Source organism: Phytophthora sojae (assembly GCF_000149755.1).
Source record: "Phytophthora sojae unplaced genomic scaffold PHYSOscaffold_9, whole genome shotgun sequence".
Classification (NCBI taxonomy): Eukaryota; Oomycota; class Peronosporomycetes; order Peronosporales; family Peronosporaceae; genus Phytophthora; species Phytophthora sojae.
Genome location: NW_009258123.1, coordinates 470,084 through 488,720, shown reverse-complemented (window position 1 = coordinate 488,720; position 18,637 = coordinate 470,084). Strand labels below are relative to the sequence as shown.

Genomic DNA, 18,637 nt, shown 5'->3' with positions numbered 1-18,637 from the left:
CGCGCACTTCAGGCTACGCAGTTTCCTCATTTTTCTTTTCTCCTTCAATCGGTTGGGATGGTTACGACACATCTAGACCACGAGATGGTCGACGACAGCGGTGGTTCCGCGGACAGCGACGCCCTCATCAGGAGCCCGACGCTGCGGCGAGGCTTGGATGTCCAAGACGGGCTGGCATGGGCTGGATCCAGTGGCTCAGACAACAGTGACTCTGACTCAGAATCTTCCTTTGATTTCGACGACCAAGAGGATGTTCTGATGGAAGGAGCAGACGTTGCCACGCGCCGAGTGTTCACCGTCGTTGGTGTATTTGAATCCTTCACAGACGCAATAGTAGCTATGGTGGACGAGGACGACAATGTTCACGCGTAAGAAACTCGCTACCGGACAGTCCGACTTCTTGCGCGTGTGTACTTGTGCCAGTCCCATGACGGATGTACACATCGGTTCCGAATCAAATCGACCCTCGGTGACACGGTGCCAGCCACCTTTCATCTCGAGCAGTCCGGCGAGCATGGACAGATCGCAACCGGGGCCCGCCGTCGTGGTATCCACAGGAAGAAGTGGACGCTCTTCTCAATATGGGTTGGGGCGAAATGCACCTGCGATTCATGTTAAATCACCGTTTTCGCGATCAACCTCGGATGATGCGCATCGTGCCTACAAGAAAACAACTAGAGAACCGCAAAGCTTTCCTCGTTCGACAATCTCCGGACGGGTGGGATGTGACGAGTCATGCTTCCTTCACTGCTTGGGCTAGTACTCGAGTCTGCTCGACTCGTGCGCAGTTCGAATCTGTGACGGACGCGGCCGACAGACGGATGGATGACATGCTGGTGCTTGATACCTTCACTTTTGAGGGTCAAGCCGAAGGGGAGGGGATATCATTCGGTGTGATCGTCACTTCCAGGCGCATGTTTTTAAACGTGACGAAGGCTGTGAGAGACCAAGGTGAAGAGCTCGTGTGTGCAACTGACGGCACGTACAAACTCCATTTTGGCGGGTGGACTGTTGTGGACTGTAGCTCTACAGCTGTGACTTGGGCGCGCGGGACGAGTGTTCACCGCTTCATTCCCTGGGCGTACATATTCGTCAGAAGCGAGTCTATTGCTTCGTACGAACGCATGTTTCAGGTGATTTCAGAACGGGCTCAGGCGTTCCTGGGTGTGGTAGTGAGACCTGCCTTTGGCAGTCTCGACCATTCGGAAGCTATTGCATCTGTGTTTCAGCAAGTTTGGCCTGACGTGACCCCCGGCAGGTACGCAAGAAACGATCGCTCTTCGTCAACGAGGCGACCTATGACGAGATCATTCGGCCTGGTGTTGACCTGCTGCGGTCGGCTCGAACGCACCGGCGGTTTGTTAAGATGGCTACTGTCATCACGGAAAACTGGATCGCTCACGGTGAACGCACGTACGCAGAGTGGTTCAAGGACGTGTATTTGACTGAGAGATGGAACCGTTGGCACATCAACGGTGCCGGTGTTGGTGGGATCACACCGAGCCAGCAGGGCATCGAGTCCCATCATAGTGTGATAAAGAAAACGTGTGTACCTAGCTCAAGGGCATCTACAAGCGGTGTTTTGCAGGGAATTCTTCCACGCATTCTGAGGTCCGACGGGGAATCTCTTTGTCCTGATAGTGCCGCCCACTTTTGCGAAGGCCTGATTCCCCCTGAGATGATTGCAAAGGCTATGCGACTAGTGGCGACAGAGAGCAACTACAAGCAAGTCTTCAAAGGCTGAGGCCGCAGTCACCGCTTAGTAGCGATTGTGTTTAACACGTCGAAGTTCATTATGGGGGGTCGTGGACTGCTGGGAGCTGAAGTTGACGACGAACGCGCAGAGAAATTCCTACACTCTCTAAACGGGAGATTGCCCCCCGGCATCAAGGCCAACGAAGTGGAAGCCGAGCTGCTGTCTTTGCACAGAGTGTTGGTGAAGTCACAAACACTCCCTAAGGCCTTTGAGCTAGTGCCGATTTGGTCGACTGAACGCATCCAAAGCGTACGGGGACTTCTACACTGCATGTGTGAAGCGTTCGTGCGTTCAGGATGGGTCTGTTCTCATGCCCTAGCTACTTTGTCGATCCTGGGCCTACTGAATGTGCAGGCCGCTATGGCAAGTGTACCAGTAAAGAGAACACCTGGCGCCCTCGAACTCGTCGTCCCGCTTTGGCCCGCGAAACAGATCAAGACGGTTTCTGTGATGTAGACCGGCTAATCCGGCTCTTCCTTCGACAGCCTGGCCAGCCCCTGTAGTGGCGTGTCATGGATGAGCTTGCATTGAACGAGAACTCGGAGGAGACCACATTCATCGGAGAAGTAGTAGCCCTTCGGCTCTCTGACGGTATGTACAAGTGGTCAGTGAGATTCGGGGATGGACGCCTTCTAGACTACGGAGCTGAGCAACTTGCGCGAGCGGTGAACCGCGCCCACAGTCTTCAAATCAGCGTCACGAGCTAGAGGGCTCCCATCTGCGTACATCTACCTGGTGTACAGTTTGCATTTTGCTCAACAGATTGACTGATTAGAGGCTAGACGTAGCGAGCGCTTCGGGTGTTGCGAACTAGGGACCTGCTATCCAAATAACCTAGCATGTATATTTGCTGTTTACTCTCAAGATAACTAGATGTATTGTGCTCGTGTGAGTAGATATTAACCACAGCGTTGCGTCAAAGGCGCTGCATCAGGCAAACAGGGTCGTAGCTCACACAAATTTGAGATAGGTATACTTTTACTTGATAAGCTTAAGACATGTAGCACATATCAATGCTAGAACAGGAGAATTATTTTAGTTATGGGAATAGTTGTATTAGCGTATATATTTAATTAACAAGCTGCACTTCAACATGTAACACTGCAACTCGTTGAAGTTGGCGTTCGTATGTACGTCACATCACGTTCCATAATGTGCATAAATGGAACCCGATGTACCCCTCGCAATATCATAATATATTCTTTGACAAAGGTTATTAACAGACGACAGCCGAGCAGGGTTAACGACAGGTGGACAGGGGCTGGAGAGACACAACCGCCGAAGAGTGCTAAAGTAACAGGTGATAAATATCACCCCATTTATATAGACGCAGTGGAGTATTCAGTCCACTTCGGCAGGAGGGGTGGGGGACGTCCGTATCCCATTTCACTAAATGGGGTTCGTGTCGCCTCCAAAGCAACCCGTTAACCGGGATGATGCCAGACTAGTAGAAGAATGATTGACGTGTTTTCGTTCGGCACTTAAATTGCCATTAAATAGCCTCATTTTATTTTCAAAAATGATTTCTTCGTGTTATGCCTCAGCAGCTATACGCGTTTTGATTGGCTAAAATCACGTTGTTAAAATTAAAGAATTCCCAGAGGCCTCGAAATGCAATTTCACTGTTAACCATTATTTCTGTTTGATACGGTAGTAGTAAGTGTACTACCACTACAATGCAGTATAAGTACATATTTCAGCGTGAGAGAGAGCAGCAGTGGTGAAGTGCAACATTAATTTGATCGACTTGATAGATCAGAATGACTCATCCGTAATCGATAATGAATATTAGTTTGCTTTCATTTACTGGGGACGAAGCCCCACTTATAATCATTTATCACTCCTCTTTATTTTATTTCTTACCTCTATTTACTTACCTCTCTTAACCTGAGACATAAACGGTTAGGGTTTAACAATCTTCTCTTTAGAAACGCTTCACTGCGTAAAACCTGGAGTGACCCTTGATGAGAAGGGGTCAATGCCCTTAAAGTGGCTTACAATTAAACCATCTATCGGATTCTAACTGTCGACTAGGACTAAGTGAACCTGGAACTTTAACCTGACAATTTGTATTAACATCTCACATATTTTCTTTTAAACAGCAAATTCACGTTCGAACCGCGAGAAATAGTTTTTCTTCTCTAAAACAATGGTTTTGTGATGTGTAATAATACAATGCAAATATGTTATCCATGAAATAATGGACCAAACTTTGCAAGCCGAATCAATCGTGAAACTACTTTGGATTTTCTTAACACCACTTTCATTGTTGGGCTTGATCTTGACAAAGTTTTTGCCTTGCAAAACTTTTCTTCAGTATGCCTGCATTTGTTTATCGTCGGGGTCGCCACCTCTTGAAAACTTAGAGGAATTGGATTGATACGTTAGCGGGTATGTTTCCTCAATCCCTAGATAAAAACATGGTGAGCCATTTTGTTACTAGACAACGTATCTTGAGATTCGCACTTTTTTGTACAGTGTGAATTTAAAGGTTTTAGCCATTTAAAAGGACTATCTCCGATAACAGCTACATCGTAGACAATCAAAGGCTGGTTGCAATACACTCTTTAACGCATCTAACACGGAAGTGCCATTAGGAAGCAGAGTCTAGACTATGCCTCTATGAACAGAGTGCCAACAATCACACCGAACCTATCCTGTGTAAACGGTCGTTCCACAGTCTGGAGACGCTCGGTGTACCTTGGCGTCCAGCGGATCTGCAGCTTGTTGATGACAAACCGAGTCACATCCAGGCTCGCCTGTATCCTGATAACCTACAGGATAGGTCCTGGCAGTGATGCAGGTAGCCTCCTTATACCCTGGGTTTCTCTGCTGGCTGATGCCACTTCATACGAACGGAAAGGTACACTGGTAGTACTGTACGTTGTATGATTTCTCAAGTATTTGTACTTTTATCGTTACTGGAGAGAGCGCTCGGCGCTCCTCGACATGCAGGGGTGCTACGTGTCGCCGCTACTTCGCCATTGACTCTATCAGCGACGAACACGTTTCGTTGTGGTACTGTACTGCGCAACTAGCAGCGAACCGACTCCAGGCGTCTACAGGAAGTAGGTCACAACAGCGGCGGTGACAGCGGCAACGCTGCCGGCAGCAACCGAGGCGGCGCCCGACGAGCCCGAAGCGGAGGCCGAAGCAGCCGACGAGTCCGTGGAGCCCGAGGTCGTAGCGTCCGACGAGCCCGACGAAGCGGGGGTAGCGCTAGAGCCCGACGTAGTGGTGGCAGCAGCGTCCGAGGAGCCCGAGGTCGTGCCGACGGTGGTGGAGCCCACGGCGGCGGAGCCGGCAGCGGCCGAGCCGGTCGTGGTGGCAGCAGCGTCCGTGGCAGCCGACGTAGCAGTCGAGGCGGCCGTCGAGGTGGCAGCAGCAGAGGCGGCCGTCGAGGCGGCAGCCGAAGCCGTGGTGGTGGCGTCCTGGGCGGCAGCGACGGCGATGACAAGAGCAGCAGCGAGGAAGCCGAAGACCTTCATGATAATACTTGGTGGAGTGGTGGGGGGAGTAGTAAGCTGCTCGGCAGTTGCTGGGTAAAAGTGAGAATGAGAGAACGTTAGCCGGCCGAGTTCGAGCTGGAGCTGAAGCGGAGCCCAGGTGCAAGGTGGCGCCTCGACCGCATGGCGCGCCTAGAGCGTTGCGACGGCACGGCCTTCAAGGAAGGTACGAGACAGCAGAAGATCGAGCGTTCCCGCATCCATTGTCGCCATGATGGTTGTGGCGTCGAGACTCCAGCTGGCCGCGACAACGCATACATACTGAGACCAAGTGTGCAAGAGTGATGGTCAGCTTCAAGTTGGACCTGTTTTACATGTATTTGATCTCACGTTGACGTACCGTACCGTCAAGCAGTGCGGTGCGGTGCCGGGATAGCGGCTCTCGGTGTCGAACGCCTCGAGAAGGACAGCATTATTGTGGACACCCACCCACCCATTGGCGACACTTTCGAGCCCTGCAGTATCAGTTGGGACCTCATGAAGCTCCTATATTACAGCACCGCATGGCATGGCACCAGAATGGCCGCGCCCCTGGTTCAGAGAGCGAGCCTGGGCGTCCTGTTGTCGAGGCGCCCTATATGCTAGGTATGCTGCGCACAAATCGTGCGGAGGTTTTAAGCGTGTGTGCGGCGTGTTGCCCACCGGCTGGCGGCGTCCATCCACAGCTCCATGCGGCACGTGGGCACGGGCCTCGACAGACGATGCTTGGCGCATCGCAACGCATGGCTAATTTCTCGTGGCGGGGCACACTGTGCTGTAGGATACAGCACAGTGCTCGACTGGACAAGCTCAAGGTCTCTCTCAACTTGTGACAGCTTTTCATCAGGTCCAAGTGCTGCCCTTGCTGCCGGAGCTTTGAAAGGCGTGCCGAACTGAGTCACTCGTGGCGGCACGTCAGTGCAAGCGCGTTCCTGCCGCAGTCTCTGCACGGTGCATGCGTAGTGCAAGCGGCCAGCCTGGCCAAAGCGTATCCGTGCGTTCAAAACACACAAAATCATCCGCTTTAACGCAATGAATGCCCTACTGTATCAATTCAAGCACACCGTCGTCGTAGGCCTCATGATTATCATCCAACCTCCGGGTTTTTAGTACATGTGCACCGAGTAAGAGGCCAACTTAGTCACCACGTTCCGAGAAATCTTTGGCCATCTTGTCTGCATTTGCAATTCGGATCTTCTGATATCGATCGGGAACAAAAAACACAAAAAGTAGCCAGCTCCAAAGACGATCAAACACGGAAATCGTGCGTCGAGATTAGCGATTACATGAACTGCAGCCCTACAACCGACCGTCTTCAAGCTCGGAACTGCCTAGGAACATGAGGAAAATCCATCAAAATGCAACCACGCGAGCTCCGCTTGTGTCTTGTCTTGTCGTGGCGATCATGCGTGCGTATCTTCCTCATCAGAGCATCGCAAACGCGAGTCCCATCAGCACCGCCACGCCCAGCGCGTTAGTCGTCGCGAGCGTTCGGGCGCCCGAGTCCTCGGACGGGTTCGGCTCGCTCGACTGGGACCGCGACGAGTCCGACGTCTTCCGGGGCTTCCTGGTCACGGGGGTCTCGATGTCGCTGCCGCTGCCGCTGCCAAAGCTGCCACTGCCACTGCCGCTGACGTCGGTCATCGGAGCGGGGTTACCGGCCCAAGTCGGACCCGCTGCCGGTGCCGGGGCGACCGCAGGGGAAGCGGGGTTAACAGGAGCAGCACCAGCCGCCGGTGGGGCGTTCGTGGTGCTTGGCGGGGCAGTAGCAGTAGGCGGAGAGGTGGTGGAGGCAGCGGGGTCTGAAGTCACGCTGCCGGCTTGTCCCCCGGTGTTGGTCGCGTCTTGGGCAGCAGCAACCGCGAGCACGCATACTAGCAGAATCGAAAAGATGCTTAACTTCGCCATTGTTCGAAGCAGGAGAGTAGCGAGGAGGGAGGAGGGTGGACGTTGAGCTGAGCTGAGCTAGGCAAATGCGGATATGGAGGAAGGTGGCATGTAGTGCACTTGATAGAAGTCGTCCGTAGGCATCGATGAGCCAAAAACGGTTAGAGTGATTGTAAGAAGCTGCCCGCCGCCGCGTCCCAGTCCTTGGCTTCTTTCTGAGCGAGCCAAACCATCTTTCACAGTTGACAACTCGCGACCTTCTCGTAGAGAACAAGCTCGAGAGGAGCTGACTGTCCCCCGTTGCAGCGTGGGCATCTGACTGGAAGGGATAAAGGTCGTCCTGGTGGCCAGATGCAGCAAGGCTTTAGCTTCGGGATGGCGAACTCCGACCGAAGCGATCGTGTCTTTCGCAGCAAGTCGCAAGACCAACACAATGAATCAAAACTCGGAGAAAGACACCCGGAACTGCTTGTGGGTCTGTACGACATGGACGACATCCAGTTGCGAGATACTGTTGAGGGCGACGGTATTCGGCAAGTGCTGATGGAGTCATCTCGCCACCGAGCAGGCAGGGAGTTCCCGCGCCGATACACCGAGCCTGTGAAGGTGAGAGACCGAGCTCCAGGACTTATCGTCGAGCAGACCGAAGACTTCCGGGCAGTGACTGCGAATGGTCTCAAGTACGAGAAAGCAGTTGAGGAGGAGCACGACAGCACGGAACAAGACTCGAATTCGAGCTCGTCATCGATGTTGCAGTGGGTGGGCACGCTCGTGATAGGGATTTCCATGTTGCTCACGTGGCCAATTGGCCTTGCCTACATGCGTGGCTGATCACGTTGAGCACCAATGTTAACTACCGGCACCAGCGTAGCACTGCGATCTAGCAATAACTACCCGAACAATGTCAATATATGTAGTGAGTTTAGTAATGTGCCTCGTATTCGAAGATGCTCGTTCTTTCAATCAATAGCAGCAATATCGGGTGTGGCTGCAAAACTCCTCGTATCAATGCAGCAAATGACATGTACCCCCCCACCACCACCACCAGTAAGTAGAATATGGTCTATAATGACGACGCCGATACGAAGAACTTTCAGAAGTTGCGACAGGGCTTAAAGAGCCAATCGATACAATGGGCTCACTCTGCAAAACGCCAAGAACAATGAAGCTGTCGTGCGTTATATTGGGGCGCAAAGTGACCAGATTCTCAGTGGAGGCTGGTCTCGATACCAACGTGGGTTAACTACGGCAAAGTATCGCTCTACTTCACGAGTGGATGCACCTCTGAACCAGTTGACGCTTTACTGGGTGCGTGACGTGTATCTCTCGCGGGATAAGTTCCATGTTGGCTGGGATTATTTTCTGCGAGAGGCAATCGACTGCGGCGCTGTGGAGGAAATGCAGGATTCCGCGACTGTGCGGTCCTTCGATCCAATTTCGCGCCACGACACGTTCTGGTAGCACTGGAGCCACTGGGAGTTGGGTCAAGACTGAAGTGCCAACAGCTCGTCCACAAGAAAACATTGGTCTGAGGGAGCTGTGGAGGTACTCGGGGCTGATATCGACACAGCCTCCTCCCGATGGAACGCTGTCTAAGGTTTTTCAACGGCGGCTGTCGTTCCGCGTCCGCATTCAAGACGAGCAAATTGCGGACGTGATTTTCGCCAAGAACGGGCTGGAACTTCGCTGCGATGACTTGTCGTCGCTGATCGACGTCCTTATCATGAGTAGAGAAGCTTATGAGCGTGGAGACGCAACGAGACACCCGTCCCGAGGCAGCAACGACAAATTCTTTGGTTTCACGGAGCAGATCTGCCAAGCCAATGGGTTTCAACTAAGGCTTCGGTGGGGTTTTATCGACTCCAAGAGGACACAGCACAGGTGCATACATGGCTCCGCAATATTCTTGTTGGCGCAGTGGCACGGGAGTGGCTACTGCCACGGACGGATTTGTTGGGAAAACATGGTGGGCAACCCGTTGTATTCGAGCTGGACGCTCGTGAACATGCAGACGTCCCGAAAGTCGAATTTACCGAAACATACGGTTGTCACCATGACCTGGTGCAATTGGGCAGGTTGATGGACGAGCTCCACAAAACGAAGTTTGCCTTGACAGACAAATTGCTGTGGATCCGGGACAAACTTCTCTCCGCTCGCATCGAGTCTCAAGCAGTGACCGCCGAAAAAGTGCTTGCGATGCTCCGTCGACTGCAGAAAAGCCCAGCGGAAAACCTACACGAGGTTGTGTCAGCGGTTTTGGCAGCTTGTGCCAACCCTGAAACGACCCCTGAGCTTGTGCTTGAGATGCTGCGCGATTTCATGCCGCTCAGTTGTGCACTGTGAAGATGCAACGCCGACAAGAACGTTAGGAGCTCAGCATATTTGGATGGAGTACTTGTGATACGGTAATTACATTGTCCTTGGCTACAAGCATCATTGCGTTGGCTACGATTAAAGCAGGAATCCGTGGACTACTTGAACCACGAGGGTTTGCCCAGAGCAGCCGCCTTGACTACCAGTCGTAGTGTGCTCGACGGTAACCTTACGCAAGGCTTCCAAGAAGCGTCCAAGTTCACGCGCGACCCGCTTACGGCTCACAAAGTGTAGGACCAGGCTGTCTGGATTCGGTCCAAACACGATCACGTCGAGGATTTTGCTGCACAGTTCGCTTTGGTCACGACGGTGAGCAAAGTGCACAATGTCGTACACTTTGTCGTGCAGGTCGACAAACTCCGACAAGTCCTTCTCAACTCGACGGCTTCGTGCTCGAGGCTTATCGCCATCTTGGGGGGTCGAAGTGGAATTTGGCCGGTCCTCGGCACACACGTCGACCACATATCGGTCCTTCTCGGCCGCGTGCGAAACTTGGATTGCGCTGATTTTCTTGAGCCCTTGAAGTGCCTCCTGTCGAGCGGATACAACGGCGGGCAGATGCATCACAGGAGTCAGTTGCCGGAGCTTCGAGCCCATTTTCTCGGATAGATATGGCGACGTGGCTTCTTCGTGGTCAAAGTGGCGTAAGCTAGTAAAACTTGGTCGGTCCTTGGTTGATATTTGAACTATGAACCTCGTATCTCGATCCTGTGTGGCTGGCATCAGCATTTTCATGTGTTCATCCTACCACGATAAGATGTCTGCAGATGGCTGCACTGGTACTGTACTATATAGTACATCATCGCTGTCTCTGAGGGTGTCTAGGGGTACTCTTGTTGCTCTTATATGGGATGGTTGGGCGGATGTTGAGCGGACGACGAGCGGACAAGACGAACATTCTCGATGCTCATTCTGGGACAAGACGACAAAAGAAACATGAGCGTTGCTTTCTTTGGGGACGGGGACTCATACTCGTCACCTGCAGTAGCTACGCGGAACCACCGCCGCGCGCCAAATAAAGCTGTCGCTGCGACAGACGCAGTCACACCGGCGTCAATGACTCCTCTGCTCTCCAGCATCGATCGCATCAACGCTGCTCTGGAAGCTGCACTGACACAGCCTCCACCGCCGACCGGGACATTGCGTGTGTGCCACGCAACGGAAGACGAGTGGAACGCGTTTGCTGACAGCGAGGATCCAATCGTTCGACTCAATTATCTTGAGTGGTTTCCTGACACGGAAGAGATTCACATCATCGAGTTTGCCGACGCTCCCCACGAAGATTACGTTGAGGAGCTAAACGATCAATTTCGTAAGCGGCATGTCAAGAGATGGCTGAAAGGCCACATGGCCGCCAAGAATTCTCAAGGGCGACGATGGTGTCCAGATCTCAGTTATGGGCCACACGAAGACACACCGCACTCCGTGCTTCCGCCAAACATTCCAATTTTTGCAGACTTTCGGACGATCAAGGTTGACATTGGAGTTTCTCAGCAGTGGGGCATGGCACCAGGAGAGCTCGACCACAAGGCGATGGCGATATGGGCTGTGATGCCAGGAGTTGAGTACGTGCTGTGTGTGAAATTCGAGCCCGACTTTACGAATGCGGAATACAAGTTGTATGATGCTCGCGTCAATCCACTCGTGCAGCTGGCTCCACTCCCAATCGTCGCTCCAAGAACCGTGATCCAGTTGGACGGACGTCGAATCCTTGGTATTCCACCAGGGATGGCGCTCCCGGTAGGGTTTCCTGCAACTCTGTTGGTGGATTTGTACTCTCCATTGGTCTGTGCAATGCGTCAATAGACGTCCAGCAATCTAATCTCTTGCGCAGCAACTGCCGAGTCAGAATAATAATCTGTGATTGCACCATTTAAAAAAAAGGCAAGAACACATTGTGATCCTGAATGAGCGAAAATACGGAGGTTCAAATGGTGGCCACCTCGATTCTCGTTATCAGAAGCGACGATATCAGTTATGGAACACATCAGTTGTTATGAATTCAGATAAATGACGGCCAAGTGTCCATGTCCAGCTCCAAAAAAATTCCATTTTTACTTTTACACTATTTTTTACTACCCCCTCCTACCCCCCTTTCTTTATAATATTTTCTATAAGAATACAGAAAAAAGCTGGACACCTGGACACTAATAACATACATTGATCTAGAACTGATATAGTCGCTTCTGATCAAAAGAAAGCTGGCCACCAAAGCTGGACACACGTGGCCACTCACCTGGACAGCAACTTAATGCTCGACATCTCAGCGCAACCAGACGATGCAACACCCCCTGTTTTCAACCAAGGATACAAAAAAATACACACCTGGACACACTTCCGCTAAAGTGATGGGTTCATAGATTGTAATACTGCGACATCATAAAAAAATTATGATCTTAAGCGAAGAATATATAGAATATAAAAAACATAACCTTAGTAATATAACAAAGTAATATAGCAACAACGATGTGCAACTTCATCAAAGCCAACGGAGAACAGTGCAAGCTTGCTCGCAACAAAGATCGATGCGGGAAACATCAGATTATTGCAGTTGAACAAAATAATCTTGAGATCAGTATAGTAGAAGAAATGTCGCCACAAGTCAATACTCCAGTCATTGCCGAAGTTGTTGATACACCAGCGCCATCGGTAATCAAGCCCGTCGAGGTCTCGAATGTCGAAGTATGTAAAGTTCCAGAATTGGATCAGTCGATTGTCGAACCGGTGATCGCGGAAGGGGTGGTATATAAAGAGGATCAAAGTTCGGATTTGGAATTAAATAATTCGATTGATGAGGATGAGTTCTTCTTTGAGAATTATATTGAAACAGAACGTTTCATTCAGTATGATGTGAAGGAAAATTCGCTAGATGCCACGGCAATCATTGGTGCTTTCGACGAATACTTCAATAGTAAAGGCCTGGATATCGCTGATTCAGAAAAGACAGACAGAAGGGCATTTTTAGATGGATATCGCTATTGCTTTTATATCCAGCAAGGCAGTAAGACATTGGTTCATTATTATTGCAAGAGCCAACAAATGATGACGAACATTCCAATCATGCTTGATGAAGTTAATGTCGCCGAGTATTGCGTGCAATATGGACTCTATGATTCCCGCCTCTACAAACTTTGTTGTATGATGAAGCGATCGTGGTTCAGTGATAATAACAATACTTGGAACTTGGCTGGTATGCTATATCGCAAGCAACATGTCGAACTTGGATTGATGCGGAAGACATATCTGTGTATTTTGCATTCCATGACCAATCGATTTGATCAAGCTGCTGCGTTAAAAGTATTCAATGATTGGGAAACATCCAAATATCATCCGAAGCTATCTGAGTCTCAAATCAAATCCATTGCTGGTGGAACTGATCCAGAAGGATACAAGCAATGGAAATCAGAGTATGAGCCAAAGGAACTCAAAGAAAAGAAAGGCAAAGACGAAGACAAAACAAAACAAGATGACTTGACTGTTCCTTATTATCCTAAGTTTAATATCTACTACGAAAAGGGAGAATTGCCGCCAATCTTCGATTGTAAGAACACAGAAACGTATCTTGATGTTATTAGTCTGAAGAAAGAAGCCATCACAATGGAAAGACTCTACAAGTTTATCAAAAACAACATTGCTTACATTTTGCAAGGGGGGAACGGATACTACTTGACTAAGAATCGAGATGCTTTCGGAGACATCGATTACACAGTTATCCCCCGTATCAATCAATTCGATATGATGTTCAATATCAACAATGCGATCGAATTAGATGATAATGGACTTATTGAGACTGATAACACAGAATTTGACACCGATAGCATCATTACTTTGCCGCTGTCTGACGTGATTCACCATTATAGAGATGATATCACGTTTGGTAAAGTTGATTTTATGCCGTACAACGCGAAGACAGGTGCTTGCGATACTAAGTTGAATCAGTTCAACTGGAACTCCAATGAAGTATTTAACAAATTCAACGGATTCGTTCATACCTACGATCCTAACTTTATTGTCGATCAATCAAAGTTTAAACTCTTTGAAGATCATATCAAACACATTTGGTGTGGAGGTCGTGATGATTTGACTAATCACATCATGAAGTTATTTGCTTGGTATGTTCAACGTCCGTATGAAAAGTCAGGAGCTTGTGTCGTTCTTGAGGGGGAGGAAGGTTGCGGTAAGAATATTGCGTTTGAGATTCTGAAAAATCATGTCATTGGGACTCGCTACTGTCTTGAGACGCCAAAGATGAAAATTCTGACTGGTCGCTTCAACTCGGCACGCGAGCATAAGATATTGACCGTTTTGAACGAAGCAGCCAATGTCAAGCAATCCTCACATGAAGACCAAGACGAACTTAAAGACTGCATCACCGAGCCGACTTGTATGATTGAGAAAAAAGGCATCGACCCTTATCGAGTCAAGGACTGTAATAATCTCTTTATTGCATCCAACAATTCGTACAGCGTGAAAGCGTCAAAACAAATGCGTCGATTTCTCTATTTGCTGTGTAGAAGTGATCGTCTCGGCGATAAAGCATACTTCAAGGCGATGATTGACGAGTTTGATAATACTGATAGTGGTATTCATTTGTATCATTATCTTATGAATATGGACTTAAATGGATTCCATCCTCAGAACGACGCGCCAATGACCAAAGAAAAGTCTGATATGCAGAAGTCGGCTATTGAGAAGCCTGTACAATGGTTTATCGAATGTGTGGCCAATGGGACCAGCAACAGCATTTTCCAGGAAAGCCAGCATAACAAAACGCCTGATACGTCAGAATTTGTATCGATTGATGACATGCTATCAAAATTCACTAAATGGATGATTGAAGAGGCCAAGGATGCATCGTTATACACGCGAGATCGATTCGCAAAGACGATATCTAAAGCCCTAGGGCCTAACTACAAGAAACAAGTCCATAAAGTTCGTCAAAGAGGCTATGATCTATCGGTTAATGGTCTCAAAGAAACGATTATCAAATACACTCGTCGGACTGATTTGTTTGATGATGATGATTAGTCATATGCGCAAAGGCAAAAAAAACGATTGAGTTAATGCCAAACCTACTGGGTTGATTGAGCTTCCATCCATCTAATATGCTTTTGAGATTTGAAGTGATATGTTCTGCCTCTATATTGGTAATGACCACCGCATTCACAGGTAATCTTCGCGACAAGTCTCTCCTTGTTGAGTTCATTGTATGTCTTGTTTCTCTCATTAAGCACTTCTTTGTTGGCTTCCCAGTATTTCTTTGTATTTACTTTTTGCTTTTGCTTTTTCAGCAGTCCAAATGGAGGTACCTTATTCACACAAGTTTTCTTGAATTTGTTGATCCATAACGTTTCGTAGGCGCGCAGCTGATTTCTATCAGCAACCTCATACTGCTTGATCAACATAATCTTAAACTCATACGGACCATACTTTCGGAAGTATGGATAAATTGCAATTTCACCGGATGGTTTCCCGTCATCCCAACGCTTAAACTGAGACCGATGTCCAATCATACGATGCTTGAGTTGATTAAACGTGCTACCAACGTAGCAAATGTCGCTTTGACTACAGACGATTTTATAAACTGAACCGATCATGACTGACTATTGTTATACTATATTTTATAGCATTTATATTTCAAGATCAAACATAACTAAAGTCATCCAAGTCGAAAACTGCCACTTGCGGCAATTCCTCTGCGACGACGAGTCATGGGAGGAGCCATTCCCACACCGCTCACATCCTTCACCAAACCACGCAATGGAGCAGCTTCAGGTCCGGCCGCGGTAGCAATACCATCCAAAAGTCCGGAAGTGATCGGCTTCCAATTTGTTTTGAGAAAGTTCCAAGCAGCGCTAGCACCTTTCTTGATACCACTCCAAAGATTACCCCAGAAGCCAGAGCCACTAAGCCCTGATTGATGTGTTCGTAGAACTTCCCCGTGAGACATATGTAATGTTGTCCCTTTGCCCGCTTCGTATGCCTTTACCAACTTCTTGTAGTTTTCAGGATGGAAATAATGTGTGTGGCCTCTGTTCAATTGAGAATGACTCAAGCGAACGGGTTTGCCATGTAGGACTTTAACAGCCTGCGCGTGGCTCAAATCGACAGCAAATTCCTTGTACATCTAAATTGAATATCGGTGCTACTTATATACAGAGCGAGAGACAAAAATGTCGAAGGTTAATAAATCTAAAACACTCAGTCTGGATGAAATTAAAAATAATATTACTCGTGATATCAGAATGGGAAGCGAGTATGATAATTTGTCAGACACTACGGTAAATCTATACACCAGACAACTGATCAAGCTTTACAAGGCCGGCGTTGCGAAACAGCAATGGTCCCCAAATGAGTTCATCTCCAATATCCAGTATCCAAACAAATACGACGATGCTTCGTTTCAAAAGACTTTTAAGGTTCAGAACTCGAGTATCATTGCGCTTCTGATGAGCATCTATACAAGTAAAGAGAGTCTCATACTAACACTGAACGCCATGTGTAAAATGGTCAAGAACAGATTTCGTGATGCATTCGGATATTACAATGCGATTCGAAAGGAACTCAGTAAGCAAAACAAAGCTGCAAAGCTGGACAACGAACTAACGCCAGAAGAAGAGAAGAAGTACATAAGCTATGAAGAGCTGATGTCCGTTCCTGGTAAAGCCCATAAGGTGCTCACCGAAACGTACGGCAAAGTATTTCTATCTCGATCCGAGTTTGAGGAGCTGGCTAAAGCTAAGAGGACTGAGTACTTAAAGATTGTGTTTGATTACATCACACTATGGTTGAACGTGCATTATCCACTTCGTTTAGTATGGCCGAGCGTTCTTCTCACTCCAGAAGAAGGTGCAAACTATCTCGAAGGGAACATATTACACCTAAACGATTTTAAAAATGTTCGTCTGATGGGACCACAAACGATTCAATTGGATAGTACAACGATGAACTTGATTAAGTCATATCTCGAATTCTTGACTAATACAGTTGGAGAGCATCCTACTAAACTACTATGGCGGATTTTCAATCGACAGCCAGGTGAGTACGATTACACAAATTCAAGCAATAGCTTTAGTCAAGTGCTATCGAAGCTCTTCATGAAGTACAATGGAAAGCCAATGTCAATGAATATGATCCGGCACATTGCTGAGTCTCATTTGATCCAATCGCCAGCGTACGCTAAACTTACCAATCGCGAGAAGAACGATCTGCATTCCAAACTACTTCACAGCACTATGGCAGCTAACACGAGCTACAACAAGATTGCCAACCGAGCAAATGCTTCCGAAGTATCATTTGAACCTGACGATTCATACGATCACGCACCTGAGCCTCCTGCAAAGCCCACTGCACCTCCTCCTACAAAGCCTCCTGCAAAACCCACTGCAATGCCCGTAAGCAGACCTAAAGACCGTCGGGAGCGCATATTCCATGGTGCCTTCACACCTACTGGTAGCGACAAAACGCTTGAGATTGACATCTTTGAGAAATAATTTATTTGATATAACATACATAGCGATCATGGAGCAAAAACAAAAGAGAACATATCGCAAAGCTGGTCCATTCCATGTGGAATTCCATGGACTTCAAGCTTGCTTAAGAAGCGACAAATCCAGAGTAAATATCAAAACAATGCTGGTATCTCATGCGTTTGTAGATCTATGGTGGCTGATTAGAGAAGATAGGCAATACGATAAGGCGTTGTTTGACCAACTCGACGAGCATGAGCGAGATTTCATGCGGTATTGCCTAAATAAATGTAAGATTACTTCAAGGCAGTTTGATAGTTCATACAATCAACTTCTCGATGGATTAGTAAAACGCTTGAAGATGCTTGAAGGAGCAAAAAACATTGGCGATGATTCTCTACTGATAAAAACGGAAATGAAGTCAATCCTTGACAAATTATACAAAAAAAATGTCTTTTCGGCATCTTACTACAGCCAATTCAAGCGTCTGATGAAGCTTTAGATCTCTTAGACTCGCGTTTGAAGTTAAGCAACTTTGAGGTATCGATATAACGAGGTTTCTTCTTCGTTTTTTGTTCCTTAGCAAGATGACTAACACTGATCTTCTGAAGCTGATTGGACAATGTTTCAATATTTGTCGAGCCGTAGTCATTTCTGGATGGAGCTACAGGTTTCGAGTGATCTACCTCGCCCGATCCATCGATCTCCATTGCCTGAGGCATTAATTGTCGTCGAATTCTCTTTCGTCGATGCATTTTTCTTTCTTTTGGATAGTATATACAAGTAGATAAAATGAGCTTTCCAATTCTGTTAAATCTAAACAACCAAGTGGCTACTCACCAGTTCCGATATCGATTCTCGCAGCCTATCGACTTCAGTCAGTACGAAATTGCACTAGGATCAATATCCATCTACTACTCCTGGCGAGCAATTACTGCTCAGCGTCAAAACAACTCATTTAAGATCATATGGCCAACTGCTTCTACTACGACGACATACACGATTACGCTCCCTGATGGCACATACTCGGCAAGCGACATCAATAACTACCTCCAATATTGGTCAATCCAAAACAATCTCTATTTGACCAACAATACGACTGGAACAAACTACTATTTCATTTCATGCGCTGAGAACCCATCGAGTTATGCCTTGCAGTTTAGTATGCAACCAGTCAAGAATATCACAGGATACACTGCTGCTAGCGGATTTCCAACGATGCCAGCTACTGCATACACGCCTCAGCTCCAAGTAGATAATTCTGCGTTCGGTTCTATCATTGGATTCAGCCCAGCTACATATCCTGCCGCTCAAACAACTAGTGTTTATGCAGTTAATAGCAACTTGGTGCCTCAGATAGATCCGACAGCTGCTGTCGTGATCACTTGTTCAAATCTTTACAATCCAATTGCAAACAATAATCAAGTACTACACACATTTACGTCTGCTGGGGTTGAGTATGGGGGACTCATAACCACCTCACAGGGACAAGGATTAGCCTACTGCCCAATGCAGGGTACTAATTCGGAATTGACTTTGTCATTTCTAGATCAGAACATGATCCCGCTTGGTATCATTGATAACAACGTATGTATTCGTTTGTTGATTCGACCAAAAAAAGGTAGTAGTGAATAATTTCACTGACTAATGTACTAACTTCTTTTTTT

General features: G+C 48.0%; 14 protein-coding genes across 14 annotated transcripts; 9 read left to right on the top strand and 5 right to left on the bottom strand.

The window, feature by feature from the left end:
• Positions 1-611: 611 nt before the first annotated feature.
• PHYSODRAFT_523367 (hypothetical protein) lies at positions 612-1,243 on the top strand (the record flags this gene model as incomplete). The annotated part of the gene is made up of 3 exons (XM_009536107.1): positions 612-893; positions 936-1,126; positions 1,174-1,243. The coding sequence occupies 3 exons, from the start codon at positions 612-614 to the stop codon at positions 1,241-1,243; spliced, it is 543 nt and encodes a 180-aa protein (XP_009534402.1).
• Positions 1,244-4,815: 3,572 nt separating this feature from the next.
• On the bottom strand, positions 4,816-5,976 carry PHYSODRAFT_305048 (hypothetical protein; the record flags this gene model as incomplete). Its single annotated transcript, XM_009536106.1, has 4 exons — positions 4,816-5,394; positions 5,525-5,567; positions 5,603-5,717; positions 5,763-5,976. 4 exons carry the CDS (start codon positions 5,974-5,976, stop codon positions 4,816-4,818), a joined length of 951 nt encoding a protein of 316 aa, XP_009534401.1.
• Positions 5,977-6,666: 690 nt separating this feature from the next.
• PHYSODRAFT_305047 (hypothetical protein) lies at positions 6,667-7,149 on the bottom strand (the record flags this gene model as incomplete). Its single annotated transcript, XM_009536105.1, has 1 exon — positions 6,667-7,149. The coding sequence occupies one exon, from the start codon at positions 7,147-7,149 to the stop codon at positions 6,667-6,669; it is 483 nt and encodes a 160-aa protein (XP_009534400.1).
• Positions 7,150-7,503: 354 nt separating this feature from the next.
• On the top strand, positions 7,504-7,959 carry PHYSODRAFT_338314 (hypothetical protein; the record flags this gene model as incomplete). Its single annotated transcript, XM_009536104.1, has 1 exon — positions 7,504-7,959. The coding sequence occupies one exon, from the start codon at positions 7,504-7,506 to the stop codon at positions 7,957-7,959; it is 456 nt and encodes a 151-aa protein (XP_009534399.1).
• A 511-nt stretch (positions 7,960-8,470) lies between these two features.
• On the top strand, positions 8,471-9,208 carry PHYSODRAFT_305045 (hypothetical protein; the record flags this gene model as incomplete). Its single annotated transcript, XM_009536103.1, has 1 exon — positions 8,471-9,208. One exon carries the CDS (start codon positions 8,471-8,473, stop codon positions 9,206-9,208), a length of 738 nt encoding a protein of 245 aa, XP_009534398.1.
• Positions 9,209-9,579: 371 nt separating this feature from the next.
• On the bottom strand, positions 9,580-10,098 carry PHYSODRAFT_338313 (hypothetical protein; the record flags this gene model as incomplete). The annotated part of the gene is made up of 1 exon (XM_009536102.1): positions 9,580-10,098. One exon carries the CDS (start codon positions 10,096-10,098, stop codon positions 9,580-9,582), a length of 519 nt encoding a protein of 172 aa, XP_009534397.1.
• A 339-nt stretch (positions 10,099-10,437) lies between these two features.
• Positions 10,438-11,307, top strand: PHYSODRAFT_338312 (hypothetical protein; the record flags this gene model as incomplete). The annotated part of the gene is made up of 1 exon (XM_009536101.1): positions 10,438-11,307. One exon carries the CDS (start codon positions 10,438-10,440, stop codon positions 11,305-11,307), a length of 870 nt encoding a protein of 289 aa, XP_009534396.1.
• A 660-nt stretch (positions 11,308-11,967) lies between these two features.
• PHYSODRAFT_385707 (hypothetical protein) lies at positions 11,968-13,245 on the top strand (the record flags this gene model as incomplete). The annotated part of the gene is made up of 1 exon (XM_009536100.1): positions 11,968-13,245. A coding segment is annotated over one exon (1,278 nt), but the record flags the coding sequence as incomplete, so codon positions are not given.
• Positions 13,246-13,542: 297 nt separating this feature from the next.
• PHYSODRAFT_389776 (hypothetical protein) lies at positions 13,543-14,175 on the top strand (the record flags this gene model as incomplete). The annotated part of the gene is made up of 1 exon (XM_009536099.1): positions 13,543-14,175. A coding segment is annotated over one exon (633 nt), but the record flags the coding sequence as incomplete, so codon positions are not given.
• A 398-nt stretch (positions 14,176-14,573) lies between these two features.
• Positions 14,574-15,098, bottom strand: PHYSODRAFT_523379 (hypothetical protein; the record flags this gene model as incomplete). The annotated part of the gene is made up of 1 exon (XM_009536098.1): positions 14,574-15,098. One exon carries the CDS (start codon positions 15,096-15,098, stop codon positions 14,574-14,576), a length of 525 nt encoding a protein of 174 aa, XP_009534393.1.
• A 62-nt stretch (positions 15,099-15,160) lies between these two features.
• Positions 15,161-15,628, bottom strand: PHYSODRAFT_523256 (hypothetical protein; the record flags this gene model as incomplete). Its single annotated transcript, XM_009536097.1, has 2 exons — positions 15,161-15,363; positions 15,409-15,628. 2 exons carry the CDS (start codon positions 15,626-15,628, stop codon positions 15,161-15,163), a joined length of 423 nt encoding a protein of 140 aa, XP_009534392.1.
• Positions 15,629-15,674: 46 nt separating this feature from the next.
• On the top strand, positions 15,675-16,994 carry PHYSODRAFT_305041 (hypothetical protein; the record flags this gene model as incomplete). Its single annotated transcript, XM_009536096.1, has 1 exon — positions 15,675-16,994. The coding sequence occupies one exon, from the start codon at positions 15,675-15,677 to the stop codon at positions 16,992-16,994; it is 1,320 nt and encodes a 439-aa protein (XP_009534391.1).
• A 28-nt stretch (positions 16,995-17,022) lies between these two features.
• PHYSODRAFT_521387 (hypothetical protein) lies at positions 17,023-17,472 on the top strand (the record flags this gene model as incomplete). The annotated part of the gene is made up of 1 exon (XM_009536095.1): positions 17,023-17,472. One exon carries the CDS (start codon positions 17,023-17,025, stop codon positions 17,470-17,472), a length of 450 nt encoding a protein of 149 aa, XP_009534390.1.
• Positions 17,473-17,762: 290 nt separating this feature from the next.
• Positions 17,763-18,605, top strand: PHYSODRAFT_523727 (hypothetical protein; the record flags this gene model as incomplete). Its single annotated transcript, XM_009536094.1, has 2 exons — positions 17,763-17,851; positions 18,005-18,605. 2 exons carry the CDS (start codon positions 17,763-17,765, stop codon positions 18,603-18,605), a joined length of 690 nt encoding a protein of 229 aa, XP_009534389.1.
• Between the last annotated feature and the right edge of the window lie 32 nt (positions 18,606-18,637).